The 25,469-nt window shown below is 38.9% G+C and overlaps 1 protein-coding gene across 1 annotated transcript in view; it reads left to right on the top strand.

Annotated features, from left to right (window-relative positions):
- COL19A1 (collagen type XIX alpha 1 chain) overlaps nucleotides 1-25,469 on the top strand; it is a 309,028-nt gene that overhangs the window by 267,625 nt on the left and 15,934 nt on the right. The window contains exons 35-47 of the mRNA XM_029943181.1: nucleotides 1,627-1,680; nucleotides 3,126-3,179; nucleotides 5,381-5,425; nucleotides 7,464-7,514; nucleotides 7,604-7,648; nucleotides 8,073-8,099; nucleotides 11,140-11,193; nucleotides 14,230-14,274; nucleotides 17,363-17,407; nucleotides 17,499-17,561; nucleotides 21,894-21,929; nucleotides 22,066-22,110; nucleotides 25,006-25,176. Of these exons, the coding sequence (XP_029799041.1) occupies nucleotides 1,627-1,680; nucleotides 3,126-3,179; nucleotides 5,381-5,425; nucleotides 7,464-7,514; nucleotides 7,604-7,648; nucleotides 8,073-8,099; nucleotides 11,140-11,193; nucleotides 14,230-14,274; nucleotides 17,363-17,407; nucleotides 17,499-17,561; nucleotides 21,894-21,929; nucleotides 22,066-22,110; nucleotides 25,006-25,176 (735 nt within the window). The remainder of the gene's footprint in view (nucleotides 1-1,626; nucleotides 1,681-3,125; nucleotides 3,180-5,380; nucleotides 5,426-7,463; nucleotides 7,515-7,603; nucleotides 7,649-8,072; nucleotides 8,100-11,139; nucleotides 11,194-14,229; nucleotides 14,275-17,362; nucleotides 17,408-17,498; nucleotides 17,562-21,893; nucleotides 21,930-22,065; nucleotides 22,111-25,005; nucleotides 25,177-25,469) is intronic.

Here is a 25,469-nt window from a genome sequence, read left to right on the forward strand (position 1 = left end):
CAGGGGGAGCGGAGGAGGGACAGAGAGTTGGGGAGAGAGAGGGATACAAAACTTGAGAGACTATTGAATGCTGAAAATGAACTGAGAGTTGAAGGGGAAGGGGGAGGGGGGAAAAGAGGTGGTGGTGATGGTGGAGGGCACTTATGGGGAAGAGCACTGGGTGTTGTATGGAAAACAACTTGACAATAAAATATTGAAATTTAAAAAAAAACAGTGAATGGTTTGGCAATGTAAAAAGATTACTCGGCAAAGAAAATAAAATCCTAAAAGTGGTTTCATTCAATCTAGACCTTGATACAACATATGGTTATCTGAAATAACAAAAGCGTATTTAAAAGTATATATTTCTAATTATAGAAGTCATCTGAGTTTATTATAGAAAATTTGGGAAATACACAAAAGCACTAAAATGATAACAGTTGTCCCTATGTGTACTGCTCGGGGAGAGCTGTTGGTGATAGTAATATTATCATGCACACCTCTCATCTATAATCCCAAAGCTCAGAAGCCCCTGAAAACCTTGGAAATGTTTCCCTAATTTGCAGGAAATTATTTTGGCAGCGAAACCCGACCTGAAATCATATGGAGCCGATCTATTTATCCCACTTGATAAGAATATCATGTTTTGCTACAGAAATATTTGTATGTTTATTTGAGGGTGTGCCACAGGTGCACTAGAAGTGTTTCATAATATCTAGTGTGAGCACTGTTATTTTTATTAAAATATAAGAAGATTCAGAACTCTGAAACACATCTGACACCAAAGTTTCCAGATTAGGTATTCTGAACCTAATAATTTATAATAATTCATAATTTATTAAATGTCTGGATAATTTTTTAATAATTTAAATGTTACTGTATGTAACATTTTATAACTTTTATTTTTCTGTTAGCCAATAGTTTGCTGACACATGATTTTGACAGTTGCAAATTATTTTATATTATTTTACATAACTTATTTAGCTAAAATTCTCTTGTTGACACACTTGGTAAGAGAACAAAATTAATTACAGAAGCTAACAGTTAACCTTGCCAGCTCTTCCTCAAATATATAAATATATCAGTATCTGAAACCCTATCCAGTATAATTAGCATTATTCTACAACTCCAAAAGGAGAAGGAGGGAATTTTCATCCACTTTTATGCTTAAGCCATTAAAGGGTTCTAAATTTAAATTCACTGATGAGCCAAATTTCTTCTTATAATCAACTGTTCAGCTAAACTAAATATTATATCATAAAACATATTCCATTTTTCCACTAGCTGAATGAAGCATTAGTGTAATCATGTATTTCTTTGATGGCATTCTGCCAATCTGAAATGTGTATGGCCATGCTTTAGCAGTGCCAGATTCTCAGTGATGCTATTGTTGATGGGGTGGCTCTGTGAGATCAGAAATGCTGGATGAATCACCAAACACATTAAATTAGGTTTGCTGCCGATTCCACGTCATGGCATTTTAGTTTGCCATCCTTGCCCTTTGAAAACGGGTATTTGTATATATCATCTGTATCATGTTTTCAGCCAACATGGATGTTTAATTTCAGTAGTCAAAATATTTGATCAACTAAAATGCCTTGTTTCTAACTATATGACAGATTTTATGATAGGAACTATTTCTTCTAGGGTCTTCAAGGAATTCCAGGCCTTCCAGGTGCTCCAGGACCCTCTGGGCCTCCTGTAAGTATTCGCTCAAGCTATTCCATTCACAGATCCTGTCTGCTGGGATATGCGCGGTGAGCTAGATTCCACATTGCCTTTTGTTCTCTGTGCGTCTGTGTAGATTATCCAGCTGTTGCTAGAAAAGTAGCATCCCACATCTCAGATTTTCATTTAGTATTACTTAAAACTGCTCAGGGTCACAGAGACTTGTCATCAGAATTCCACAAGAGTAGAAGCAGTCTGTGATTAAGCTAGTCTCTTTGAATAGAAGTTAGATGTAAAGGAACATTCTATTTTTTAGTTATAATTTTTTATCATTAACCTTTGGAAGAGATATTCAGATGATTACACCCTTACATTCTTAAGCACCATACAGTAAAAATATATTTAAAAATGGGCCAAAGATTATCAGATTCAATTTATTTTTTTGCCTATTTTACATTAAAATACCATCTACTTTAGATAACACCTTTCTTTCACTGTCCTTCAAACACAACACTGTGGTCTTCGTGTCTGTGGTTATACTGTTTTCTAAAAACTGTTCAGCTAAACTAAATATTATATCATAAAACATATTCCATTTCTCCACTAGCTGAAGATCTCTTTTCCTTTCATACTTGCTAAACCCACCTATCACTAAAGTGCTGTCAATTGTAGAGTGGCCAGTTACACTACAGAACATGCAGTTAAATTTGAATTTCATATAAATAAATAATGTTTTAGCATAAGTTGGTCCCAAATGTTGTAGTTTTATTTGCTAAAGCTAGCAACCCTACTCAAGTCTCAACTTCTCCAGCGATTCCTTTGAGTTCCTATGCAAATGGTATTTCCCCACACAAGTACGCATGTGATCATGTTCCTTTGTGTTTTAGAGCATGGATTCACCATAATTAAAATCTTATCATGTATGCCTTCACCACAGTTATGTAGAACAAACCTGACTTTAAATTTTACATTAAAATTAAAAGTTAAGAGCTGTGAAAAGAACCATGGAAATTATTGCTAACTCCATTCTCAAAGAAGAATTAAAATTAAATTTTATTTTCCATTGGTAAGATGCAGATCGCATAACTTAATATGCACATTGTTAGTTCTACCGTCTTGAAGTATTTAAAATGTTGATCGCTACCAAAATTATAGCTCATTTAGGAAGGCATAATGTTATGTAAATTGCCATTTAAACAGCAAGGCTAAATTTTTAAATGTATCAAAAGGTTCCAATTAGGGTCATTAAATGTGGTTGGCCAAGGTGAAAAAGCAGCCACAAATACAAATTTTACCCTTGCAAGAGCTTATCAGCAGGATACAGCTGCTGTATCAGCCTAAAGACATATAAGCTTATAGGACTGATTTAATTAGGATCAAATGACCTTCAAAATGTATCACTTTTAGCAACTAACTTCCAATGTCTTTTGGCAGTTTATTTGTTTTTTGTGTAACGAACTTAGTTTTGTGTTCTACAGGGCTTGTTGGGAAGAACTGGACATCCTGGTCCCGTGGGAGTAAAGGGTGACAAGGTACAGAGGAAATGCCTCACGTACTCTCTCAATTGGGGTTTGGGGGAGGCAACGTGAGACCATTTACAGAGAGACCCATAAAATCAAGCAAAATCTGAATGTAGGAATAATGTCAGGGAATAGTTACTCTGGTAGGGAGCTTGAAAGGACATATGTACAAAAATTGGTCTGAATACAAGTTCCTAGGGAAAAGGATGAATTGAAGACTGGTGTCATATAGCAAAAGTCCAAGCTGGATTCAGGGTCCTCGGCATCTAGCTGTGCAAGGATGGGGTGGGGGAAGCTTCCTGAAGAGGTGCTGGTAAGATGGTTTGTATCAGGGAGCTCCAGCCACAGGTACCAAGGCTTCAGACAGCTCGCTGAGAAATCTGGAAGTTTTGTCTGTTGAGCATCATAGGGGAAATTCACTAAGGTGTTACGGCACTTGTTTTCTGTAGGTCCAGCTGATTGGACAGATGGGTTGCAATGGTCTGAAGGAGAACCAGTAACAGAGGAGTCTCAGGCAGAAAGACCACAGGGCTTCATATGTTCACCCACTTTAGGTGTAAATTGGCACCACAATGTAAATCCAGACACAGCCAGCCAACAAGTGAAATGAGACTAGGTACTCAGATTAGAGGAGTAAGAATCAAGAATCCACATAAACTACCCAAGTGGCTTCTACCTGAAATGACCAACATGGGGCATAGGGGCATCAAGAAGCAAAGGAATTCCAGAAAAAATGGAAAGGAGCCATGTGTTTATTTTAAATATTCTCTGCGCATTTTTTTATAGTCTTCCCAAGAAGCTTGCCCAACCCTACCAGCTTTTTTTCCTCTGTTCTTTATGGAAATTATTCAGTCAGAGATTTGCCTTTTGAAGTTCATGGGAATTCCACACTGAGATGAGCTTTGGGGCACATTCAAGGATGAAAATATGACTTTTAATTGTGCCAGGAAAAAAGAGTCCTTTCAACAGGCACATACTCTTCCTTGTTTATTGTCCTCTCATCGTTCATGAGAACGATGACATAATTCTCTGAAGGACACTGCTAGCAGTCACCAGCACATGACATGTCTTAGAGAGCTAGCCACCATCAAAGCAGTTTGGGAAAAGATACAATATACTCGTTGTCACTCATTCTCAGGCAGATACATTGCAATAAAAACTTTACAGGTTTTTTTTCATTGATAAAGATACAAACAGTTTTTATGATACTTTCTTTTGTTACTGGAAGATACAGTGGGGAGATTGGAATGAAATCCATCAAATTCATGGAAATGGACTGAAATCCTTCAAAATGTGGGGGTGTTATAAGTAGGGATTTTACTGTCTCTGGATTCTTTTTTAATTAACCATTTCTTGCCATTCCCATGACATAAGGGACTTAAACATTTTAAGATGCTTTTCTAAAAGAAAAGCACAGTTACAGGAAGAACTGGTTAAAGGCACTAAAGGGACCATAATACCTTTGCTTAATATGGATCGGTAAGCATTGTATGTTTTATAAAAATAAAAGTGAAATTCATTTTTCAGGTTTCCACACGAAGTTATTTTTCCCAATTCCAGTTTTAGTCTGCTTCTCCTGTAACCAGAATGTCTGAGGCTGTTTAAACTGTAAAGAACATTTCCCTTAAACAATGATGTACCACAGACATTTCTGTTCCACGGGATGTGCCTGACTTGGTTGTAAAGTCTAATATTACCTTAGAGAGTGAAAGAAGTTTCTCCTCCCGCACACAACACAGGGTGTGATTTTCTACTTTGGTCAGATTATTTGGACAGCCCTCTGGTTCCCCAAAGATGAAAGTGGTAGAGATGAGGCTGAGAGTGAGGGGCTGACCCTGAAGGCATATCCCCAAGCCTGTCCCTGCTTGGAGGAATGCAACTCTGCACCCCTACAGGGGCAGGATTTCCCCAGCTACATTGAGAGTCCAGGACAGGATCACCCAGGTGGTCTGGTTCCATCTAAAAATAAGCTTCATCCCTGGGGCTCAGAGTGGCAATCCGAATGGGTATGGGAAAAGGCATTCACCTTTCCTGTGGTCTAGGAATGTGTTTCCCCAGGTGAAAGAAAAAGCCAAGCTGAATAAGACTTTGAAAAGCTGAAACAAAATCATATTGATTTTAGAATATGGGTCTCTGAGCGAGCACAACCTGGTTCGTAAACTTAGTGTAGAAATGTGTAAACCATTGATTTTTGGTCTCTATATCCCGTGCAGGGCAGTGAGGGACCCCCTGGAAGACCCGGACCACCTGGACCACCTGTGAGTTACTTCAGGTTTAAAACTTAAATTGGGGAGACCTGATTTTCCCATTTAGTGCAGCCCTAATATGCAGAGCTTAGATCTGCATATGCTGGGCGTCTCTACTCTGGACTCCGGAGACGTGAGTGTGTGCCCTGACTCTCCACTTCCTGCCTGAGGAACCCTGGGAGAGTCATTTAACCTCAGAAAAGAGGGGCTTTAAGAAGAGCTCCCTCCTGGCTATGTGAGTTGGTACGGAATTTGGTGTTATGCTATATGTGTTCATTACCATCCATGATGTCTGAGATGCAGAGAAATTCTATTTATATAGCACATAGTGAATAAAATGTACAAGAGCCATCAATGTTTTTACGCCTGCGATTGAGACAAACGTGCACTTTGTCAGGGAGGCTGTGGAGAGGAGAGGCACCACTCTCTGGAGCAAGTCTGCCCTCCTGTGGGGCCAGGCTCAAATCACAGCAGAGCTTCGGTCCAAGCCAGATGTTCTATTTCCACCCCACGTCGTAGGAATACTTTAAGAAACCAAACTCACTTAAGAAGGGACAGATATCTGTGACTTTCTGAAGGCAAGAAAGATATGTTATTAGGCTGCATGCAGTCACACACTTTCGGCACGTAGATAAAGAGATTCGCACTCTGTTTTCCTAACCCTGTTCATCTTGTGTACATGCCTTTTCCCTTGACAAAGAAGCGGAGCACAAACAATTCAGGGCTCAAATTCTAAAATGCACCCCCTCTTCTGTGGATATAACAACCAAAATTAGCATGAGTTCAGAAAAGGGACCTATATTTTACATTGGGTTGAAAAATCTTCTTTCCCCTGAATTCTTCAAAACTATTCATTGATCAAGATAAGTTACATATTATCTTTTATGGGGAACCTTCTCTGGAAATCTCAGACAAAAATATCCTTCATATGACTAGGACTCAGCACACTAAAATACAGGAGACATTCAACAATTGTCAAATGAGTGAGTGAAACAATAAAGGAATAAATGAATAGAACACTTTTCCTTCCATCACTAGTCTGTTGAAGATGTATGCAAACCACATACAGGGAACACCATTGGCCACCATGACCCAAAAACAGTGAAATGATGGCTTCTTCAGTTTTGTGACTGAAATGTGGAAATCACAAAAGGGAAAAATGCAGGTGGTTGATTCTATGGGAACTTTTTAAAAGAAGGATAAAAGATCCCAGCTAAAAATTTTAAGTGCAGATTTTGTCTGAATGCCAAAAGGCATAACTTTCTGAAATTTATTTATTATTTGAGAGAGAACAGGAGAGAGAATCCCAAGCAGGCTCCAAACCATGAGTGCGGAGCCTGCCTCAGGGCTCCATCTCATAACTCTGAGATCATGACCTGAGAGTGGGAAGCTCAATTGGCTGAGCCACCCAGGTGCCCCCAAACGGTATGATTTTCTAGACTCTCAATTTAGTTTTCTTTAAGTGTTAGTTACTATGAGACTTTCTAGTCACAGGTCAGATTTTTTAGGAAGCTTTCATTCCCTATTCTACAGAATATGTTTTTGTAGTAACTTCTACAAAGGGTTGCAAGTAATATCATTTCCCCCATTTACTTTAATTTTCTATTTAGTATGAAGAGACTGTAGAAAAAAATTACTTTTCAGTAGCCAAACTGGCCCCTGTTCACATCTTCATCAGCACTACCATGTGATAGCCTGCAGGTCACAGGGCTGTAAACAGTGAGCATAAATTGGCAATTCAGAAACTGAATTTTAATGAGCAAATAGTATTTTCCTCTGAATGCATTAGCGTCTCATCTGTCAGACCTGAACATAATCACACCCTCACTGAAAGTCTCTGTTTCCTCCAGGTACAGCTCACATTACTTTCTGTTTCCCCACCCCCAACACACACATTTGCCTTTGAAAAGCCAACAATAGAAACATAGTTTTATTTTACTTGTAGTATTAAACTCCTTTTTAAAGTCAAATCATAGAAATATCATTTGGTAAAAAGATAAAAGATAGACTATTAATAAAGAATAATTCTTTATCTCATCACTTTCCTAAGGGTGTACCATTCAATGAAGGAAATGGGATGAGCAATTTATATAAAATCCAGGTATTTACTTTTGAAATTATGTAAAATTATGTTCCAGTGATGGGTTGCTGTAAATTGTTCTCATCTTGTTCTTTTTTTTTTTTTTGAAGGGAGGTGTGAACGTTCCCAGTTTTCCAGGGCCTCCTGGCCCCCCTGTGAGTAGAGTTGTTTATTACCAAGTATACTTTAGCTGAATAGCCACAATTAATAAAACAAATAACTCCTAAGTTCACTGAAAAAATACATCTTACAAATATAACCAAAATCTAATGCAGTAGGAAATAAATGATAACCAATTATAATAAATTAGAGCAAATATACGCAGCTAAAAGCATGAAGTGCATGGTGGTGTCACTTTCTGGATTGTACATCTAAGAACTAAGCCAGGGTCCAAGCAGTCACTATCATGGGAGTTCCATCAAGTTGTGTTTCTCATATTACTCTTCATATCCAAACTGTAGTAAAATAAAACCTTCACATATTTCCTCTGTATTAAAGCAAATTGGATTAAAATGCTTTAGAGTCTATAATTTTGCCTTATCACTATCTTAAAAGTGACTTCCCATGTTTTTCTTGTAGGGCCCAAAAGGAGACCCTGGCCCAGTGGTATGTATATTCCCATGCTTTGTGTCATTTAGAAAATAAGTCTTTATTAAAGTTTGAATGAAGAGCATCAGGCGAAGATGGCCTATCTTCTCAGATGTTCATCAGTTAACATGTTGGAAGCAGGAGTCAGGCAACCAAAGAAGTACCAGCAATGTGTTCATTTTTAAGATGCGTCGGTCTTGATGTCACTGCCATTGGCATTTGTCTTTTTTATTGGGATATTTTCAGAATTGCCCTGTGATGGAGAAAGGCATGAATGCAGTCCCCAATAAATGGAGCACTTTCTTCTGCTAGCATTATTTTGATGGTTAACTTAGTGTTAAGTAGAGTGTAGAAGAGAGATTCTTACTGGAAAGAAATTCCTTAATATGTCCCCAGTCTCTCCAATACCACCCAAAAAAGAAAGGAACTGTGTATTTGCTTTGAATGTCTTAGGCAGTTATTCGGTAGGAAATGCGCTATGCTGTCATCAACCTGCTTATTAGGTGTATCAGGAGGTTAACACTCAGCACGGAAAGAAGTCATGTCCCCACCTACCCAGAGGGTAACAGTGGTTCTCAAGCATCGTCTCAATCATGGAGCATCACTCTGAGGGTTCTGCCAAATTTATTAGATTCCTTTTATTCCTCGGTAGTTTTTCCTATCATGTCCTTTCCAAGCATATGTTCGTATTGCACTTGTATTAACCTTTTAACCTTGATTTCTACAGTATGCTTGAAAGTCAGCTATGCCTGAAACTGAAATAAAGTTTTCAAATCATTTTCCATTGTCATGAGAAAAAAATTAAGGCCCTTTAATTACAATACAGTTTGGTAAAACTAGATGAATAAATTGTAAAGACCACAAGAAGAAGCCATACAAGGTAATCTTTGCATATCTAAATATATTTTCAAAGGACATGCATTAAAGCACATATTTTTTGTTATTGGCCACTGTATATTAAGAAGCCAATTTTACCCCTGAAAACATGGTTTCAGCTAGATAGAACCATTTTCTGAACCCCAATTACGTAATTTAGAAGTTTCCTTTGTTTTCTTATTCATGTAGCCCTCCTTTTATCTGTAACATTTTTTATGCTTTTACCACTCATATACTTCATTCTCATTTCAATTTTCTTTCATCTTGTTGATAAAAACTTCCTCCCGGTCTTTCCTCTTATACTGACTCACAGCCCCTCTGAATCATGTAGAGGCACCTAGACTTCTCACTGACTTTTCTGGAACATTCTTTCAAGTTTTTCATTAATAATTGCATATCATATTTTTTAAAGCCTAATAATAATGGATAAATTATAATTCACTTGGACTGGAAAACAGATAGCAACAAAAATATATACAGATTTGAGTAGACTTTGAAGGAATTAGGCTTCAAATTTCTTAGCTACAACAAAGGATAAACACTGATTGAAGGATGTTTCTTGCTTTTAAAAATGTGATTTAAGTGGGTGAAGCACAAAAACAGAAATCTGGAATATAATGAAATTAAATACCCTGTAAATCCTCGGGTTTATCTTACATACACCTTTGAAATGATTCTTTGGGCCCTATGTCAGCACCACCATGCACTTCCCTCCATTTCACCCCAGCTGCCCAGTACAGAGAAATAATACTTTCTTACCATAGTAATAAGTGAGGAATGGTAGAATTATAGGTCAGAGTAGAAAATGAAAAAGTCAATTGGCAGCGGGGGCCAGGGGGAGAGATTTACTCTTCGGCATCCTTCATTTGCCATGAGGGTAGAGGCACACCACTGATTCTAATCTTCTCAGTAAACCTTTATAGACAAAAATTACCCATAATTGAATTTGTCTTCTGAGGTGCTCTGTTTAATTCCTTTGATATTTAATTTATAAGCAGCTTCAGTTAAATATTTAATTATTAACTATTTTCAAATACGTATTGATTGATTGGACACCTTCCTCTGTCCTAAGGACTGTTGAGAATGTAAACAAAGAGAATCAAAGAGCTCATTTCCTTTGTCAATAACCCAGGACCTCTTTTACAGAACTTTATGCAGAATAGAATCTGAACATCTTTTTTTTTTAATCTGATTGACAGGTTACACAATAGTGGACATGTAAAAAGATTTCTAAGGCATGAGAAGTATCAAGTCATCTGCTTGCTCATTAAGTATTCTGTAATAAGGACAATAAATAATAATGGAAGTTGGAACCTTGGTCGTATTTCGAAGCAGAGTAGAATTATGCATGCAAAAATATATTGAAGAGAACAAAAGCTCCCTTTTCTATGTGATTATGTTGAAAGCATCCAGTGTCCTAAGAAAATATTTGCAGTTAACATTAATTCATTAACAGGGATGTATCAAACTACTACCTACTTTATCTCTCTTGATTTAAAAGCCTTAATGTTTATTTGGTCAAAGTTAGCAATGTCCTTCACCTAAATTTTCTAAATATATTCCTTGGGAACCTACAGACACCAGCTGGCCTGGAACCATACACTAGAGTGGTGTATAAGATTTGTTTTAATGGAAATGCTTACCTGTCTTCTCCCAGTGACTCATAGGCTTAAGTAATAACCTTTATAATCACCCGAGACACGGTTCTGAGCCATCCTCTGAAGCGTTCACAATTCATGTCCTGCTGTGTAGAATACTGAAGGATGACCAACTTTACTACCAGACCTTCATCTTCCCCTGCTTTTAAGGAGTTTAGCCCAGGGTACCTCACAAATTGGCACACTTCATTAAATCCCAGCCTTTCTTTCTAATTCTTATTGAAACTAGCATTACCACTGACTAAGGGTTTTATTATAATCAGATTCTTAATCAGAATAAAAACAATTAATCAGAAAATATATTCATACTTTGCCAGGGACTAGCTTTATCCTCAAACAATTTTCAAGTACCAAATGCAAGGATGAAGATGCTTGAAAATAGACCATACAGATTACTTGCTAAATTGCCAATCAGTGTTTGAGGCGGTACTTTTTTGGCAAACATAAAAACCTTTGTTTTTGAAACCAATGCTTAAAAGCGTTTTGGTCATTGCTCCTGCATTTCCTATGTTCATATTTGACAGGGAGAACCTGGTGCAATGGGGTTGCCAGGACTAGAAGGATTTCCAGGTATAAAGGTAAGTACAGGGGTTAAAAATGTGGTCATGGATTCAATATTCAAAAAATGTTTACTGCGCACCTCCTGTTAGACCAGGAACTGTTTTAGGTTTAACGATACCTAAGAATACAAAACAGGCAAAAGTCTCTGCCTTTGAGGAACTTACTTTTTAGGAAGGGGATACAGAAACTAAAAGAAAAAAATGAATAAACAATAATGTTGGTAAGAACTGAGGAAAGAAGAAGAAAGTAGAGCAGGTTAAAGGGGCTCAGGAGTGCTAAAGGAAAGGGTTGTAATTGTAAATAGAGGTTTGAGAAAGGAGGATCTGAGCAAAGACTTGCAAGCATGACGGAGAGTTAGCCAAGTCCCCTCAACCCGGGAAAGAAGAATGTTCTGGGCAATATAAGCAAGTTCTGGAGATCTAGTGAATAGCACAGTGATGATAGGTAATAGTGCTTGAACTTTGCCAAGTGTTCTCACCACAACATGAGATGATAGAGGTGTTAACTAGCTTAATTTTGGTGATTATTTTACAATGTATGAATATATCAAATCATCAAGCTGCATACCATAAATGTATACAATTTTTTGAAAGGGTAAATAGCAGGTCTAAATGCCCTGAGACATGAGCATTGCTGCTATACTAAGGAGACCAGGGGAATGAGGTCAAGAAAGAGTGATAGATGAGGTCAGAGAGGTGGGGGTAGAATTAGGGTATAGTCCTGCCATGTGGTCATACAAAGCAATACTACTCAAAATGTAGCCAGAGAGGACCAGTGCCAGTCTGAAAATTCTGTTATGGGTTCTATGGGAAGGTAGGTATAGATTGAGAGTATTTAAAAACTTGTCTAGCAATTTGACTTTGCCATGATATTCAAACATGTGATCAGTAGACTCACCTTGGTTCAAGATGTGTTAGAACATATGGGTGCCCAGGTGGCTCAGCCAGTTCAATGTCCAGCTTTCGCTCAGGTCATGGTCTCACAGTTTGTGAATTCGAGCCCCACATCAGGCTCTGCACTGATGGCACAGAGCCCGCTTGGCATTCTGTCTCTCTCCCTCTCCCCCACACTCTCTCTCAAAATAAATAAACTTAAAATGTTTTAAATAAAAATTAAAAAGATGCATTAGAACATAAATAATAAACCCCTCCTGAAAGAGCACTAGTAGTTTGAGAAGCACTAATAATAAAGAGCCTTATTAGCCACCATGAAGACTTTGTCTTTACTCTGAGTAAAATATACAGCCCATGGTTTATTTCTGAGTAGAAGGGTGATAGGCCTGCAGGTGGACGGCAAGGGTAGAGTTCCAATTTATTCATTTCATGGATATAAATCCCATTGCTTAAAAGGACCAGAGTGAATCTGACAAAAATTACCTGTTCACACTGTGTGTCTACTATTACATTAGTTTTTTTCTCTTTGACTATAGCTATGCTTTATATATTAAAGATATTACTTTTATCTTATATGTTAGCATTTATATCCTAGTCAATCTGGACTTTCATGTTTAATCTCATTGTATATATAAATATAACTTTTATGTAGTCAAATAGCAAACTATTTTCCTTTATGGTTTCTTTGGTTTGCTTTTAGGCATTGAGTTCCTTTTATTTTTATTCTCAACCAAAATCAGGTAGTCATTAGTATTTTCTTCTAGTTTTTTTTATACTTCATATTATCTTATTATTTACCTAATCTAGCTGGGATTTATATGGAGTATAATATGAAGAGAGGAATTAAACTTTTTTCAGGGAAATTATTCAACTATTAGCACTATTTGTTGAATAATACATCTTTCTTTTACTATTATGGATGTTGGTCCATTTCTGAGGTTATATAACATTTTTATATTGCATTGATATACAACCTTATATTAACTGCTTAATCTTATGCTAATATTCTATTATTTTAATTGTTAAAGCTTTATTGTATATTTAAATATTGGTATTGCTAATCTCCTTATTGTTCTCCTTTTAATTTTTTTATCTTCTCATTTATTCATTATCCTGAGTGAACTTTAATATCATTTGATTTAGCTGCAATTTCATAAGAATTGCATTAAATTTATAAATTGGTTTGGGTAGCAGTGACACCTTTACAGCATTGTCTTGCCCTCCAAGAACAAAACATATCTCTCCACTTAATCAAGTCTTCTTTTATGTCCCTGAGTGAAGTTATGAAGTTTTTAATGTAGGTTCTGCTCAACAAAAATTGCCATTTTATTATCCCATATATAATCATTAGTACTTTTAGCATCGTCAGCTTTATCTGAAATATCACATTGCCTTTGGAAAAAGAGTTGAGTCACTCCACTGTTCAGGGCAATTTAGGGGAATCTTCTAATGGCGTATGAGAGAGCTACAAAATTTCTTGTTCTAAATATCTTTATTCTAACCCTACATCCAATAAGACAGGTTGGGGAGAAGCTTTTTAGAAGACATTCAATGTGCTTTCTGTTTTAAATATTGGTAATGGATTACTTTTGAATATGTGGAATAAAAATACTGTATTGACTAATTACAGCTGTATGTGTGGAATCCTCCTAAAAATAGGTAATAGAAATAACATAAATGCTTAATTTCATTAAGATTCTTATTTGCTTTAGTTTTTTTAAATTTTTTTTATTTTTAATGTTTTATTTATTTTTGATACAGAGAGAGACAGAGCATGAGAGGGGGAGGGGCAGAGAGAGAAGGAGACACAGAACCGGAAGCAGGCTCCAGGCTCTGAGCTAGCTGTCAGCACAGAGCCCGATGCGGGGCTCAAACCCACGACCGTGAGATTTGACCTGAACTGAAGCCGGAGGCTCAACCGGAGGCTCAACCGACTGAGCCACCCAGGCGCCCCTTATTGCTTTAGTTTTATGGGGGTAAAAAAGCTTTTAACAAATTCAGTTGGCTGCTCATTTTACTTTCCCATCTGATGATATTGATAATGTTTATCAATACCAAAGAGAAGTTTTACCAAATCCAAACGATTATTTGAGCATTAATTTTATAGATAAAGATTTTATCAATCTCATTATAAGTAGCAATTTTTTTTAATCCCAACAGGGAGATCGGGGCCCAGCAGGTCCCCCAGGAATAGCCGGAATATCGGTGAGTCCAGAGTGTCTCATGTTGTTTTCACAAGGAAGAAGTTCTAGATCCAAGGCAAATCTACGGCTAGGGAGCAAAATGGCTGAGAATCACGTGGTATCTCCTGCCTAATCATGATATCTCCTGCCTAATCTCCATCAGGTTCTGGAAACATCCAGTGAAAATAATAAAACCACTTTGTCCCTGTCCATCCTCAAGAACGCTCCTTTCTTTTCTACCTTTTTCTTATTTTTTTGTCTTTTTCTTTTTCCTTCCCAACTCATGTGAGTGGGGGAGGGGAAGGGGGGGAGGCAATGCCCAGCTACCAGCGCCAGTATGTTAGTACACAAGCCCAACTTTGGGGAGCTTGTTTTGTGCCTCTGTTCTTGTCATATTTAAGGTTTCTTGGCCCTCAAAAGGCAAAGTTCTTATCCTCAGGCATGTACTTCAAGTTCTTGGTATTAAGCTGCAATCTGCTTGAGTTTTCCCTAGGCCTGGTGTTATTAACAGATCTTTACTGCTGCTAATGTTTCCTCGTAAACTAGCCCTTCCAGCCTCTCAATCATTTTTGTTGCTCTCTGGTGTCAAATGTTTTAATCTCATCAAGGTCTTTTCAAATGAATAGCAAGTGCTCCAGGAAAGGTTGAAATCATTTCTCTGAGCCCTAGGGATGGTTCTGATCTTCATTCATGATGCTCTAATTAAAATTTTGTGGCCATGCTTTATGAATAAGAGCCCACTTACCATTTGTTCGGTGCCCCTACAGGGTAGGCCTAGGGAAGGAAAGTCAATGGAAACTATGTACTTGAATCATAAGAACACAGATAGAAAGGGCTTTACCATCACCACTTACCACCACCCATTGACACCTGCTAACACCCACCACCACTCACTGCATCTACCACCACCTACTGCCTTCCACCACTACCCACCACCTCTATTCTTTAAAAGTCCAGTAGCCACTCTGCTCTACTCTATTTAGTGGTTAAGTCTAATAACAAAAAATTAAAACCCATTCATACTCTGTAGAAAACCATCCTTTATAGAGGATGAATCCCCTTGTTTAGCTATTCTAGATCAAAGTAAATATTAGTATGATTGAAAAGTAGCATTAAAATATTTTCTTTAGCAAGCATTTCAGGATTTTTTATAAAAGAAAGTACTGTTCCTGAAAGCAGACTCACAGTTAACCCCATTCCTTCCCCTGTCCCCTCATCAGGACTGTTCCTAGCAATATATTTGGAACTGTTTCCAGAAATGCCCTGAACCCCTTACAACCTGCCTGTATTACATTCATACCCTGTTCTTGTTTCTGTGTGTTATCCTGAAGCTTAATTCCCCACTGTTTTCACCCAGGTGTGACTAAAAATTACTTCTGGCTATGGCCCTAAATTACATCTGTATATCAGGGAAAAAATATTGGCAACCAAGGAAAGTACTGAAAAAATGAGTGACAGGCTCAAAAGGCAATCCAAATGAAGATTTCCAAAGATATTTTTTAAAAATACACCATGATTGAAATAAGGGGCTTGGATAGCTAAAGATTTGATACATTTACTTAAAATACAGTTTTGTTATCTCATAATTAAGAGGATTAACTGACAATTACAGAAATAAAGAAGGCATAGAGATTTCCTCATTGCATATATACAACTGTGTAATTAAAAATGCAACATAATCTTTTTATACTGGATCTTACTATGCTTCAAGAAATAAAATAGTTAAAAGATTCTGGAAATAGTGGTGATGGTTATAACAGTATGGATGTACTGAATTGTATACTTAAAGGCGATTAAACTGGTAAATTTTATGTTATGTGCATTTTACTACAGCAAAAAAATATTTAAGAGGATTATTCATGTTGCAGCGGGGATGAAACCTGCCTACTCAGACAGACCCAATCGTGCTCTTCCTAAGAAGAGATCAGTCTATCCCTTTCTAGTATATTCAGGCCCATCAAGAGGTTTCTCCTGGGCTTCTTTCTCCCAGTCCTTCCCAGGACAGCATGTGTCTGTCAGTGCCAGCATGCTCTCCCCCAGGTCCTCTGAGCTCCACCTGACCTTTGGGGTTGCTGCTGCCTGCTGTCAATGTCCCTGATCCCTGTGTCTCAGAACTCAAGGCCCAAGCACTCTACCCCTTGTGTCCTACGCCAAGACCATGCTGGGCTTTAGCCTTCTCAGCTGTTGCACGCCCCCCAACTTGGGCCCCTGGGAGCTTCAGACGTTCCCCAGAGCCTGTGGAGCCAGGGATGCTCTGTCAAGCCTTGTGTCTGCCTAGCTTCCACCACTCAGCCACATCTGCACTGTGAGGGGGGCTCCTCCCAGAGTTCTAAACAGCAAGAGGGGGAAAGGGCCCTCCCTCTGTCAGAGTCTCTACTGGGGAACCTACTAGGGTTTCTACAGCCTCAGCCACATACCTGCATCCCTTCATTGTTTGTCTTTCTATCCGTGTTAGGTCTAAGGAATCAGAGGTAGTTCCTTCTCGAGGCCAACATCTTTAAGTTTGGTCTGGGCACTTGGCACTTCTCACTTCAGTCTCTGCTGGACTGTCTTCCTCTCTTGTTCCTGCCAGAGTCTCCCTATCCCACATGTCTCAATCATCAGTCCTCCAAGCCATAGTGTGTTGGAACAAATCAGTCTTGTCCTTTCCTTTTCAACCAAACATGGCTTTTCAAGTTGAACATTTTTTTTTCAGGCTATCCTACTAAGAACTTAATAATCCTCTTATGAAATCCAAAATCTGGGAAAGATTTCTTTGACTCTCTGTGCCCTCCCAACCAGCAAAGTAAAGAAGAGCTGCTAGTCAATTAGGCACAAGACGGAGTTCCACTAATAAGGATATACTGGTTTAATATTTTCAAAAATATTATCCTCCCCTCCTATTCCTCTGCTATCCACACATATGTACCCTCAGAGAACTGCATTCTAGTCCATACCGTGGGGCTCCAGAGTCAAGTATATGTCCCACAGACTCTGTCCCATTAGGAATGCCATTGTAGTATAAAGAGCCACAGCCCTGGCTGCACATTAAATTCACAGGTGGGGTGGGGTGAGTACATGGCGTCATGCAGTAATCTGGCCTAACATTTCTCCTTGATCTGATTTCCCAGGGAAAACCTGGAGCCCCAGGGCCCCCCGGAGTTCCAGGGGAACCGGTGAGTTGTGAGCCGCTTACTTAACAGTTGTACTTCATGCGGTTTTATGGTTTTTCTGAGCAATTAACATTTGTCTATGACATGTCTATAGGGTGACAGAGGACCTGTAGGAGATATAGGTTTCCCTGGACCAGAAGGACCCTCAGGAAGGCCAGTAAGTACTTTTTACTGTTTAAAATTTGCCATTTTGATGGGGGAGAGGGTGGGCTAAATGGGTAAAGGGCATTAAGGAATCTACTCCTGAAATCATTGTTGTACTCTATGCTAACTAACTTCGATATAAATTTAAAAAATAAATAAAAATTTTTAAAAAATTAAAAAATAAAATTCGCCATTTTGAGAACTATTCTACGCACTACCTCTTCACCTATCTCCTCAGAAAATCTGACATTTGTAGTGTCTAAGGGAGTGTGGCCCTCCCTGTGGGGGTGTCCTAGCTCTGTCTGAGGTGTCTTTGTGTCTTAAACAGTGATAGGAAAAGTGAGATTTTGTTTTGTTTTAAGTGTCAGGAAATTAGATTCATTATTTCTTAAGTCTGGTGTTCTCAGAAGTAAAAAAATAAAATGGCCTGTCACATCCTAAAATATAAAGACACTGAAGACTCACAGATAAAACTCCTCGCTGCTAAGCTAAAATCTAACATTGAAGGTGTTTTCTCAGATACCTTTCTTTATCTGTGGACCTTGTTCTTATACTTTCATAAATCATGCTTCTAAATATAGCATACCTTTGTGTCCTAAAAGAGCTCTTGGTTTGATGTAACGTTGTAATGGTCATTCTTACTAATTCAGTTCAATTCAACATACATTCATCCAGTGTCTGCTGTTTGCTAAGGATGTGCTGGGCCATGAAGGAGGGGACATAAAGATGAATGACACCCATCCCACTCTCAAGTTTACTCTTTAGAGAAGGCCGCTGCTGCTTTTGCTTGTTTATTTGCCATGGTGTGTCGGGGGAGGAGGAGCTATTAGGAGAAAAAGGTGACTGAAGGTGAACAAGCAGCACAGAGTTCGTGAGGCTGGTTCAGACCTTCTGGGTCTGAGTGTTCCTTAGCCACCATCTCCTCAGAGAAGGCAACATGAAAATACAGGAAGCATATGCAATTTAAAGTCAGGAAGATACGGGTTTGAATTGTGACCCAAAGGGTTTTGTGAATCACTTAAGTAACATGGCATGTGGTAAGCATTTCCACTGCCTGGCCCAGGGAGCACTCAGTAAATAGTTTCAAACCCTGCCTCCCCCTTCACCTCTTGTTACCAACTCCCTTTCCCCATCCCCTGACCATTTCCTAAATGCTTGCCTAGGTGATTAGGCAAACTGCAATGTGTTTATTCAACAACTATTTCTTGAGCACCTACTAAAATGCTAGGCACTGTTCTAGGTGCTAGCAACTCATGGGTTTACACTCTAGTATAGGGACACAGACGGCACACAAACAAATACACATACACATACAATTTCAGGTAGAAGAATCTCTAAGCAGGGTGAAGCACTAGAGTAACATTTAAATTGAGCAGTTGAAAAGGCATACCATTTAAGCAAAACCTGCATGAAGTGAGAGATCAAACCTTGGAGTGGTTGTGGGGGGCATTGTTTCAAGGAAGAGAAATGGCCATGGAGGAGTGAGGCTGGTGGTTGAAAGAACAGCAAAGGGCAGGAAGTCAAGAATGTACTAAGCTAAACAAAAGTGGATAAGATACGAGAGAAGTAGGTGGTGTCCAGGCCATGAAGAACTTCTAAGCCATCAGTGGGGTTTGGATCTCATTTGAAGTATGATGGAAACCCATTGAAACATCTGTAGTGGGAAAGGAAAATGACTGGAGCACATTTTGAAGTTCTATCTCTGACTACTGTGTGAAGAGCAGACCATAGGGAGCAGGATGGAAGGAAACAGAACCGTGAGGAAGCATTGCCATAATCCCCACAGGAAATAATGATGGTGAAAACAGGAAGATGAGAAGGAGTAAGGGAGTGTAGGAAATACACGGAAGGGAGAATCAGCAAACTCTCTGAGGGACCAGATGTGGAGTGTGAGGGAGAGACAAGTCAAAGCTGTGGTGTGGGGTCTGAGCAACCGTGTCACAGTGGTGCTTCTGATGAAATGGGAAAGACTGGAAATGGTTGGGTTTGGGAGGGAAAACCAAGAATTCTCTGTTGTGGACACATTCAATTTAGAGCACCAGTAGACTCCCCAGTGGAAGTGTCAAGTAGATACATGCATCTTGAATTATTGGAGAGGTCAGACTTGAGAGACTCATCTGGGTATTTAAACCTGAGACTAGATGAAATGGAGTGACTCCAGAGCAGAAGGGAAGAGAGCACTTCAAGTGTTAGGGAAAAGACCCGGCAAAAAGACTGAGAAAGTACAGCCAGTGAGATATGAAGAAAACCAGGTGAAGGAGGTTTCCTAGATATCAACGGAACTAAGTGTTTTAAGACAGAGAAATGATAAACATATAGATCAGTAATGTGAGAGCTAGCAGTTCTCCACTGGATTTAGAAATGTGGAGGTCCTCAGTGGGAGAGGTTACAGCATGCTAGTATCTTGATAAGAATGATCCAGTTGAGAGGGGAAGTTTTGATGATACCATGTGGGTGGAGATAACTTTGAGGAGGGGAGAAGACTGGTAGTCCACTCAGAAGTGAAAAGTGGTCTTCACAAGGAGCAGGGGCAGTCCATCTCTCTTAACAGGAGGAGGGGGGCAGGCAGAGGTTGGTGTACAAGTACATGGAGGCTGGTGGATCCTGCAGAGGGAAGGAAGGTGAGGTGGTTTCTCCTATTTATTTTCTCAGTGGAGGAAGAGTTGAGGTCATCAGTTGAGTCTGAGGAGTCAGGTGGTGATGCTGGAGATTTGAAGACACAGGACAGTCTGTGAGAGTGTACTTTGGGAGAGAAGGAAAGGGAGTCACATCAGGAAATACAGGAGAGCCTGGTAACACAGAGGCACCTGCAATCTGCCATCGTACATTTCAGTTGGAACAAGTGAGCGAGGGCATGTGGTTTTTTTCAACCACAGTCAGCTTCTCAGATGCGGACATGTGGTAGACAGAAAGCTGGCTCTACCCAGGGATGGAGTTCTTCCAGATAAGTGAGATAAGGGAGGGAAAAGCAAATACATATGGGTTATTTAAAAAAATCTCTGAAAGCAGTACTCGCCTAGGGAAAGCAAGTTAATAACACCTTTATATACAAAGGAGAACACACATGATAGTCTTTGAAGAATTACAAGAGACAAAACAAACCAAAAAAAGACCATAGGGTATTTCTTTTCTTACATTGTTACCAAAAGCATGAATTACATTTTTTCGCTAGATTTATCTTCTTTTATTCAAGTGACACAGTTGTCTTTTTCACATCCTTTCCTTAATCCACTTTATTTTTGTTGCTTGTGTTTCTGGATGCAATAAATTCTGTGAACCATACACTTTAGGTAACATGTTCTTGGTTAAAGTGCTCTAGATAATTCCCAGGATGCCTCAGAGAGGTTAAGGGACTTTGGTTGGGTTATCAGCTGTGACAGACTTCAGTGTAATTTACAGCAATGAAAACGCATGCTTGTCTGCAGTTCCATCCTCATAGAATCCATTCCAGCACAATAAAACTCTCCCAGGCTTTTCAGAGAAGCATGTCCATGCAATTGCCTGCTGGCTAAGAAATCATTTTTCTCACCTTGAGCTCTCTCTTCAAACCAAATCTCAAAACACATCTGCTGTTAGACTCTGGGTATTTGATTTGACCCCAAGTGCTTTTCCTTCTTACATCTCCCGGACAGTAGTTCTCTCAGTCTTATACGTATCTGAGCAGGGGGCTTTATTTCCACCTCCAGAACTGCCTTGTAAAGTTCAGGAAACTTCCAGTTTACTAAGAAAAAGCCACTATTTAACACTCTCAAAAACCATGGTTACAGATTTCTTACTTTTCTTTCATATTCTCCAACTGAAAAATAACACTCATTCTCTGGCTGACAGTTTATTTCAGAGTAGGATCATGCTCTGGCCATGTTATGAAATTTCCCCAGCAGCAACTGAGACTGTTTACTGAGAATGACTCTCGGTGCTGGAAAATTGTTAGAGGGTAACAATAAATGCCACACACCAGCCACCCAGCGCCATGGGGCACCTTAGTTTTCAGAATGTACCTAACAGGATAAGAAAGGAAAATAACCGTGTGGACTATTTACAGTGGACTAGGCATTTTCTGTTATTTCACCAAGCCCTTAGTTTTAAGGCCATTATTTTATCCTCACTTTATAATGAAAAAAACTGATGCTTAAGCAAGTTGCCTGAAGTAAATAGACCTTAGCAGTAATAGAGTCAGAATTTGAACCCAGGGCTGTCTATCAACATTGTCTTCTATTTCACCACACCACCTCACCAAAATATCAGAAATAGGGAGATTAAGTCCTTGAAACTTTACTTTTTAAGTGTGTTGAACTATGTCTATTAATGTACAATTAGAAATATTAATCATCTTTTGTCTCTATAGGGAATAAATGGAAAAGATGGATTACCAGGTGCTCAGGTATGGAAAATACCACTTAAAATAAGTGTTCTAATGTAAAACCTCATCCAAAGTCCCTGACAGAATACTTGGCTGTTCAGGCTGAGGAAAATTCTTGGCAAGCAGTGATTTCTTAGTATTGACATTTGTTTTTCAGGGTATCATGGGCAAACCTGGAGATAGAGGCCCCAAAGGAGAACGTGTATGTATATTACTATTCTCGTCATTATTTAAGTCTGTCTGCTGTAACTGTCTCATCGTGTGAGTTACACAATATATGCACAGATCCCTACAGGTACCCCAATATGAAAAGGCTAGGGTGTATGTGATCCAAGATCTCTTCAAGGCCTAATTAAAGGACCCAGAATCAGGCTGCCTGGCAGGCATACCCACAAGGATGACCTTTATTCAGAACTAAGTCTAATTTGCTATCCCAGTTTGGAAAGCTTTTATCCTCCTCTGTCAGATGCATATTCCTACTATAATCATCACTCATTTTCTTTTTACCTAGACTAGGGTTTCTCAGCCTCAGCATTGTTGATGTTTGGAGGCAGATAATTCTTTCCTGTAAGTGTCCATCCTGTGCATTGTAGGATGCTAAGCATGTATTCACTAGACGTAGTACCCCCACCTTCCCGCCAATTGGGTCAACCAGAAATATCTCCAGACATCACCAAATGCCGTGTGGGGACCAGAGTTGCCCTAGTTGAGAATGCTTGATCTTGTGGAGCACTAGTCGAATAAGGTAGAGAAATGGGAAGTAGAAGGACTACAGTTGGAGTCATCCTACTGCCAAGATTACTCAAGCATTTATTCAGTGGAATGCCAGTGAGGGCTGCTCGTGTGTGTACATGTGTGTTTGTGTACAGGTGTCTAAATTACCCATTTTACTTGTTATTACACACCTGATCCATGATAACTGGACATATGAAAACAGAGATAATATAAAGAAAAAAGTCTACCATATCCCACCACATAGAGACAAGCATTCTTGATCTTGGACAAGCACTACTTTGGACATATTTCTATCTCTTGTACATAATATACACATATACTTAATGCATCAATACAAAGAATATGTGGTTTTCCAAAAGTGTATTCATACTGTTTTGTAAATGACTTTTTTTTTTTTTACCTAACACCTAATAATATGTAATGGCCATCTTTCCATGTCAGTAAATATATAGACCTACTTGTAACTTTTAGTAAATGTGTGTTATTCCACTGTTTATATATATGTTAATTCACTTTCCCAGTTTCCTTTTCCTGAATATATAGGTTCTTGCCAGTTTCCATAATAATAAACATCACTGCAATGAACATCTTTGTGCCTAAATTATAAAACAATTTTAACATGTTGAAGACTGATTATTTTGCACATTATCAGATTACTAATCAAGGTGTGCTAGTATTTCTTTTATTTATTTTTTTAAATTTTACTCATCTCAGGTATTTCCCCAAATGTGAGTGAGTTGATATACTTGTATGCAGATAAGTTTTTATAACTAAGACAGTAGCATTGAAATTAGGTCTGTCCACTTTTTCTTCTTTTTACATGGCTTCTTTCTACATCTCTTCATTCCATGATCAAATAGATCACTGTAATTGTTCATTTGTTTACTTTATTTTTTAAATCAAGAGAAATGGAGTGTGGCCTTTTGCACAGTAGTCACAAATAAAAGAATAACACAGTGAAATACAGGGCAGCCTCAGTGCACCACTTCATCATATTTGGTGTGATCATCACCTCCTGGCATTATGGAACTGAATATTTGAAATATTTGTAACTGAAACACGTGCTATGATACATATAGACACCTTTCTCTGTCTTCTTCCCCCTTATCTTCTCATGCACAAAAACATACAGTAGTAGACACCTTGCTGGATAAAAGTCAGCATGAAATAAACTTCTTATCCCAGGCTGGCACACCTAGTTTTATCTTATACCTAATTTACTATGGCACTTTACTCAATGAATTCTCTAATAGTTCATTTATGTTATTAAGTATATGATCTTAATCACCACCCTCAAGCACCTGCTTTGAACCTTTTCAAAGGCTCTTTTTCATCTTCCCAAGGTTTAGGACACAGCATGCATGCACACACACAGACACACACACACACATACACTATAAAACACTAATAAAGAAACCAACCTACAGAATCCAATAAAGATTCTAATAAAGGTAAAGAAGAAACACGAGAAAGCAAAAAGAAGGAAAGAAAGAAAGAAAGAAAGGAAAGGAAAAGAAGGGAAGGAAGGAAGAAAGAGGAAGGAAGGAAGGAAGGAAGGAAGGAAGGAAGGAAGGAAGGAAGGAAGGAAGGAAGGAAGGAAGGAAAGAAAGAAGGAAGGAAGGAAGAGAGAGAGAGAGAGAGAGAAAGAGAAAAGAAAGAAAGAAAGAAAGAAAGAAAGAAAGAAAGAAAGAGAAAGAAAGAAAGGGAAAGAAAGAAAAAGAGAAAGAAAAAGAGAAAGAAAGATGCTTTGGGAGAGATTCTGAGTGTCCTGAAGTTTTACTTGTAAAATCTTGATGATGAAATTCTCTTGGCCATCTTTCTTTATTATTGCCAAGGAGACCCAGGCCTGAAGTAACAGCTGCTGCTTTCTTTTTTTTTTTTAATCTTTATTTATTTTTGAGAGAGAGACAGAGTACAAGCGGGTCAGGAACAGAGAGAGAGGGATATAAAGAATCCAAACCAGGCTCCAGGCTCTGAGCTGTCAGCAGAAAGGCCAATATAGGGCTTGAACTCACGAACCATGAGTTCATGACCTGAGCTGAAGTCCGATGCTCAATCAACTGCACCACCCAGGCAGCTTACTGCTGTTGACTTTCAGAAGTGTCATCATTCTAGACTGGCAACCAAGTATGACTAACATTGCCACTAACTTTTTATTGAGTGCTGTCAACGTGTGATCCTTGTTCTAAGTTCTTGACTTGACTCCATTGTCATCATCACCCTGCACTTTATGGGAGAAGAAACCAAGGCACAGAGAGCTTGATTCACTTATCCAAGGCCCCACAGCTAGTAAGTGCCAGGATGAATCCAGAACCCTTGCTCTTAACCACAGTTAATGTGTTATTAACTTTTTCCTTAACAGGGTGATCAGGGCATTCCAGGAGACAGAGGCCCACAAGGTGAACAGGGAAAACCAGGTCTTCCAGGCATGAAGGGAGCCATAGGTCCTGTGGGGCCACCGGGAAACAAGGGCTCCACAGGATCTCCCGGGCACCAAGGCCCTCCTGGCAATCCAGGCGAGCCAGGTACTCCGGTGAGTATTGCCAAGGGCTCTAGGAGCTTCTGGCTAATATTGACCACATATCCCTTTTACAATGAAAGCAATCATAATCTATTTATTTATTTATTTATTTATTTATTTCCTTCACTATTTTTTAAATTTATTTTTTAAAATTCAAGTTAGTTACCATATAGGGTAGACTTGGTTTCAGGAGTAGAATCCAGTGATTCATCTCTTACGTATACCACCCAGTGCTCATCCCAACAAGAGACCTCCTTAATGCCCATCACCTATTTAGCCCATCCACCCACCCTCCTTCCCTTCAG

Source organism: Suricata suricatta, chromosome 7 (genome assembly GCF_006229205.1).
Source record: "Suricata suricatta isolate VVHF042 chromosome 7, meerkat_22Aug2017_6uvM2_HiC, whole genome shotgun sequence".
In the NCBI taxonomy this organism is placed as follows: Eukaryota; Metazoa; Chordata; class Mammalia; order Carnivora; family Herpestidae; genus Suricata; species Suricata suricatta.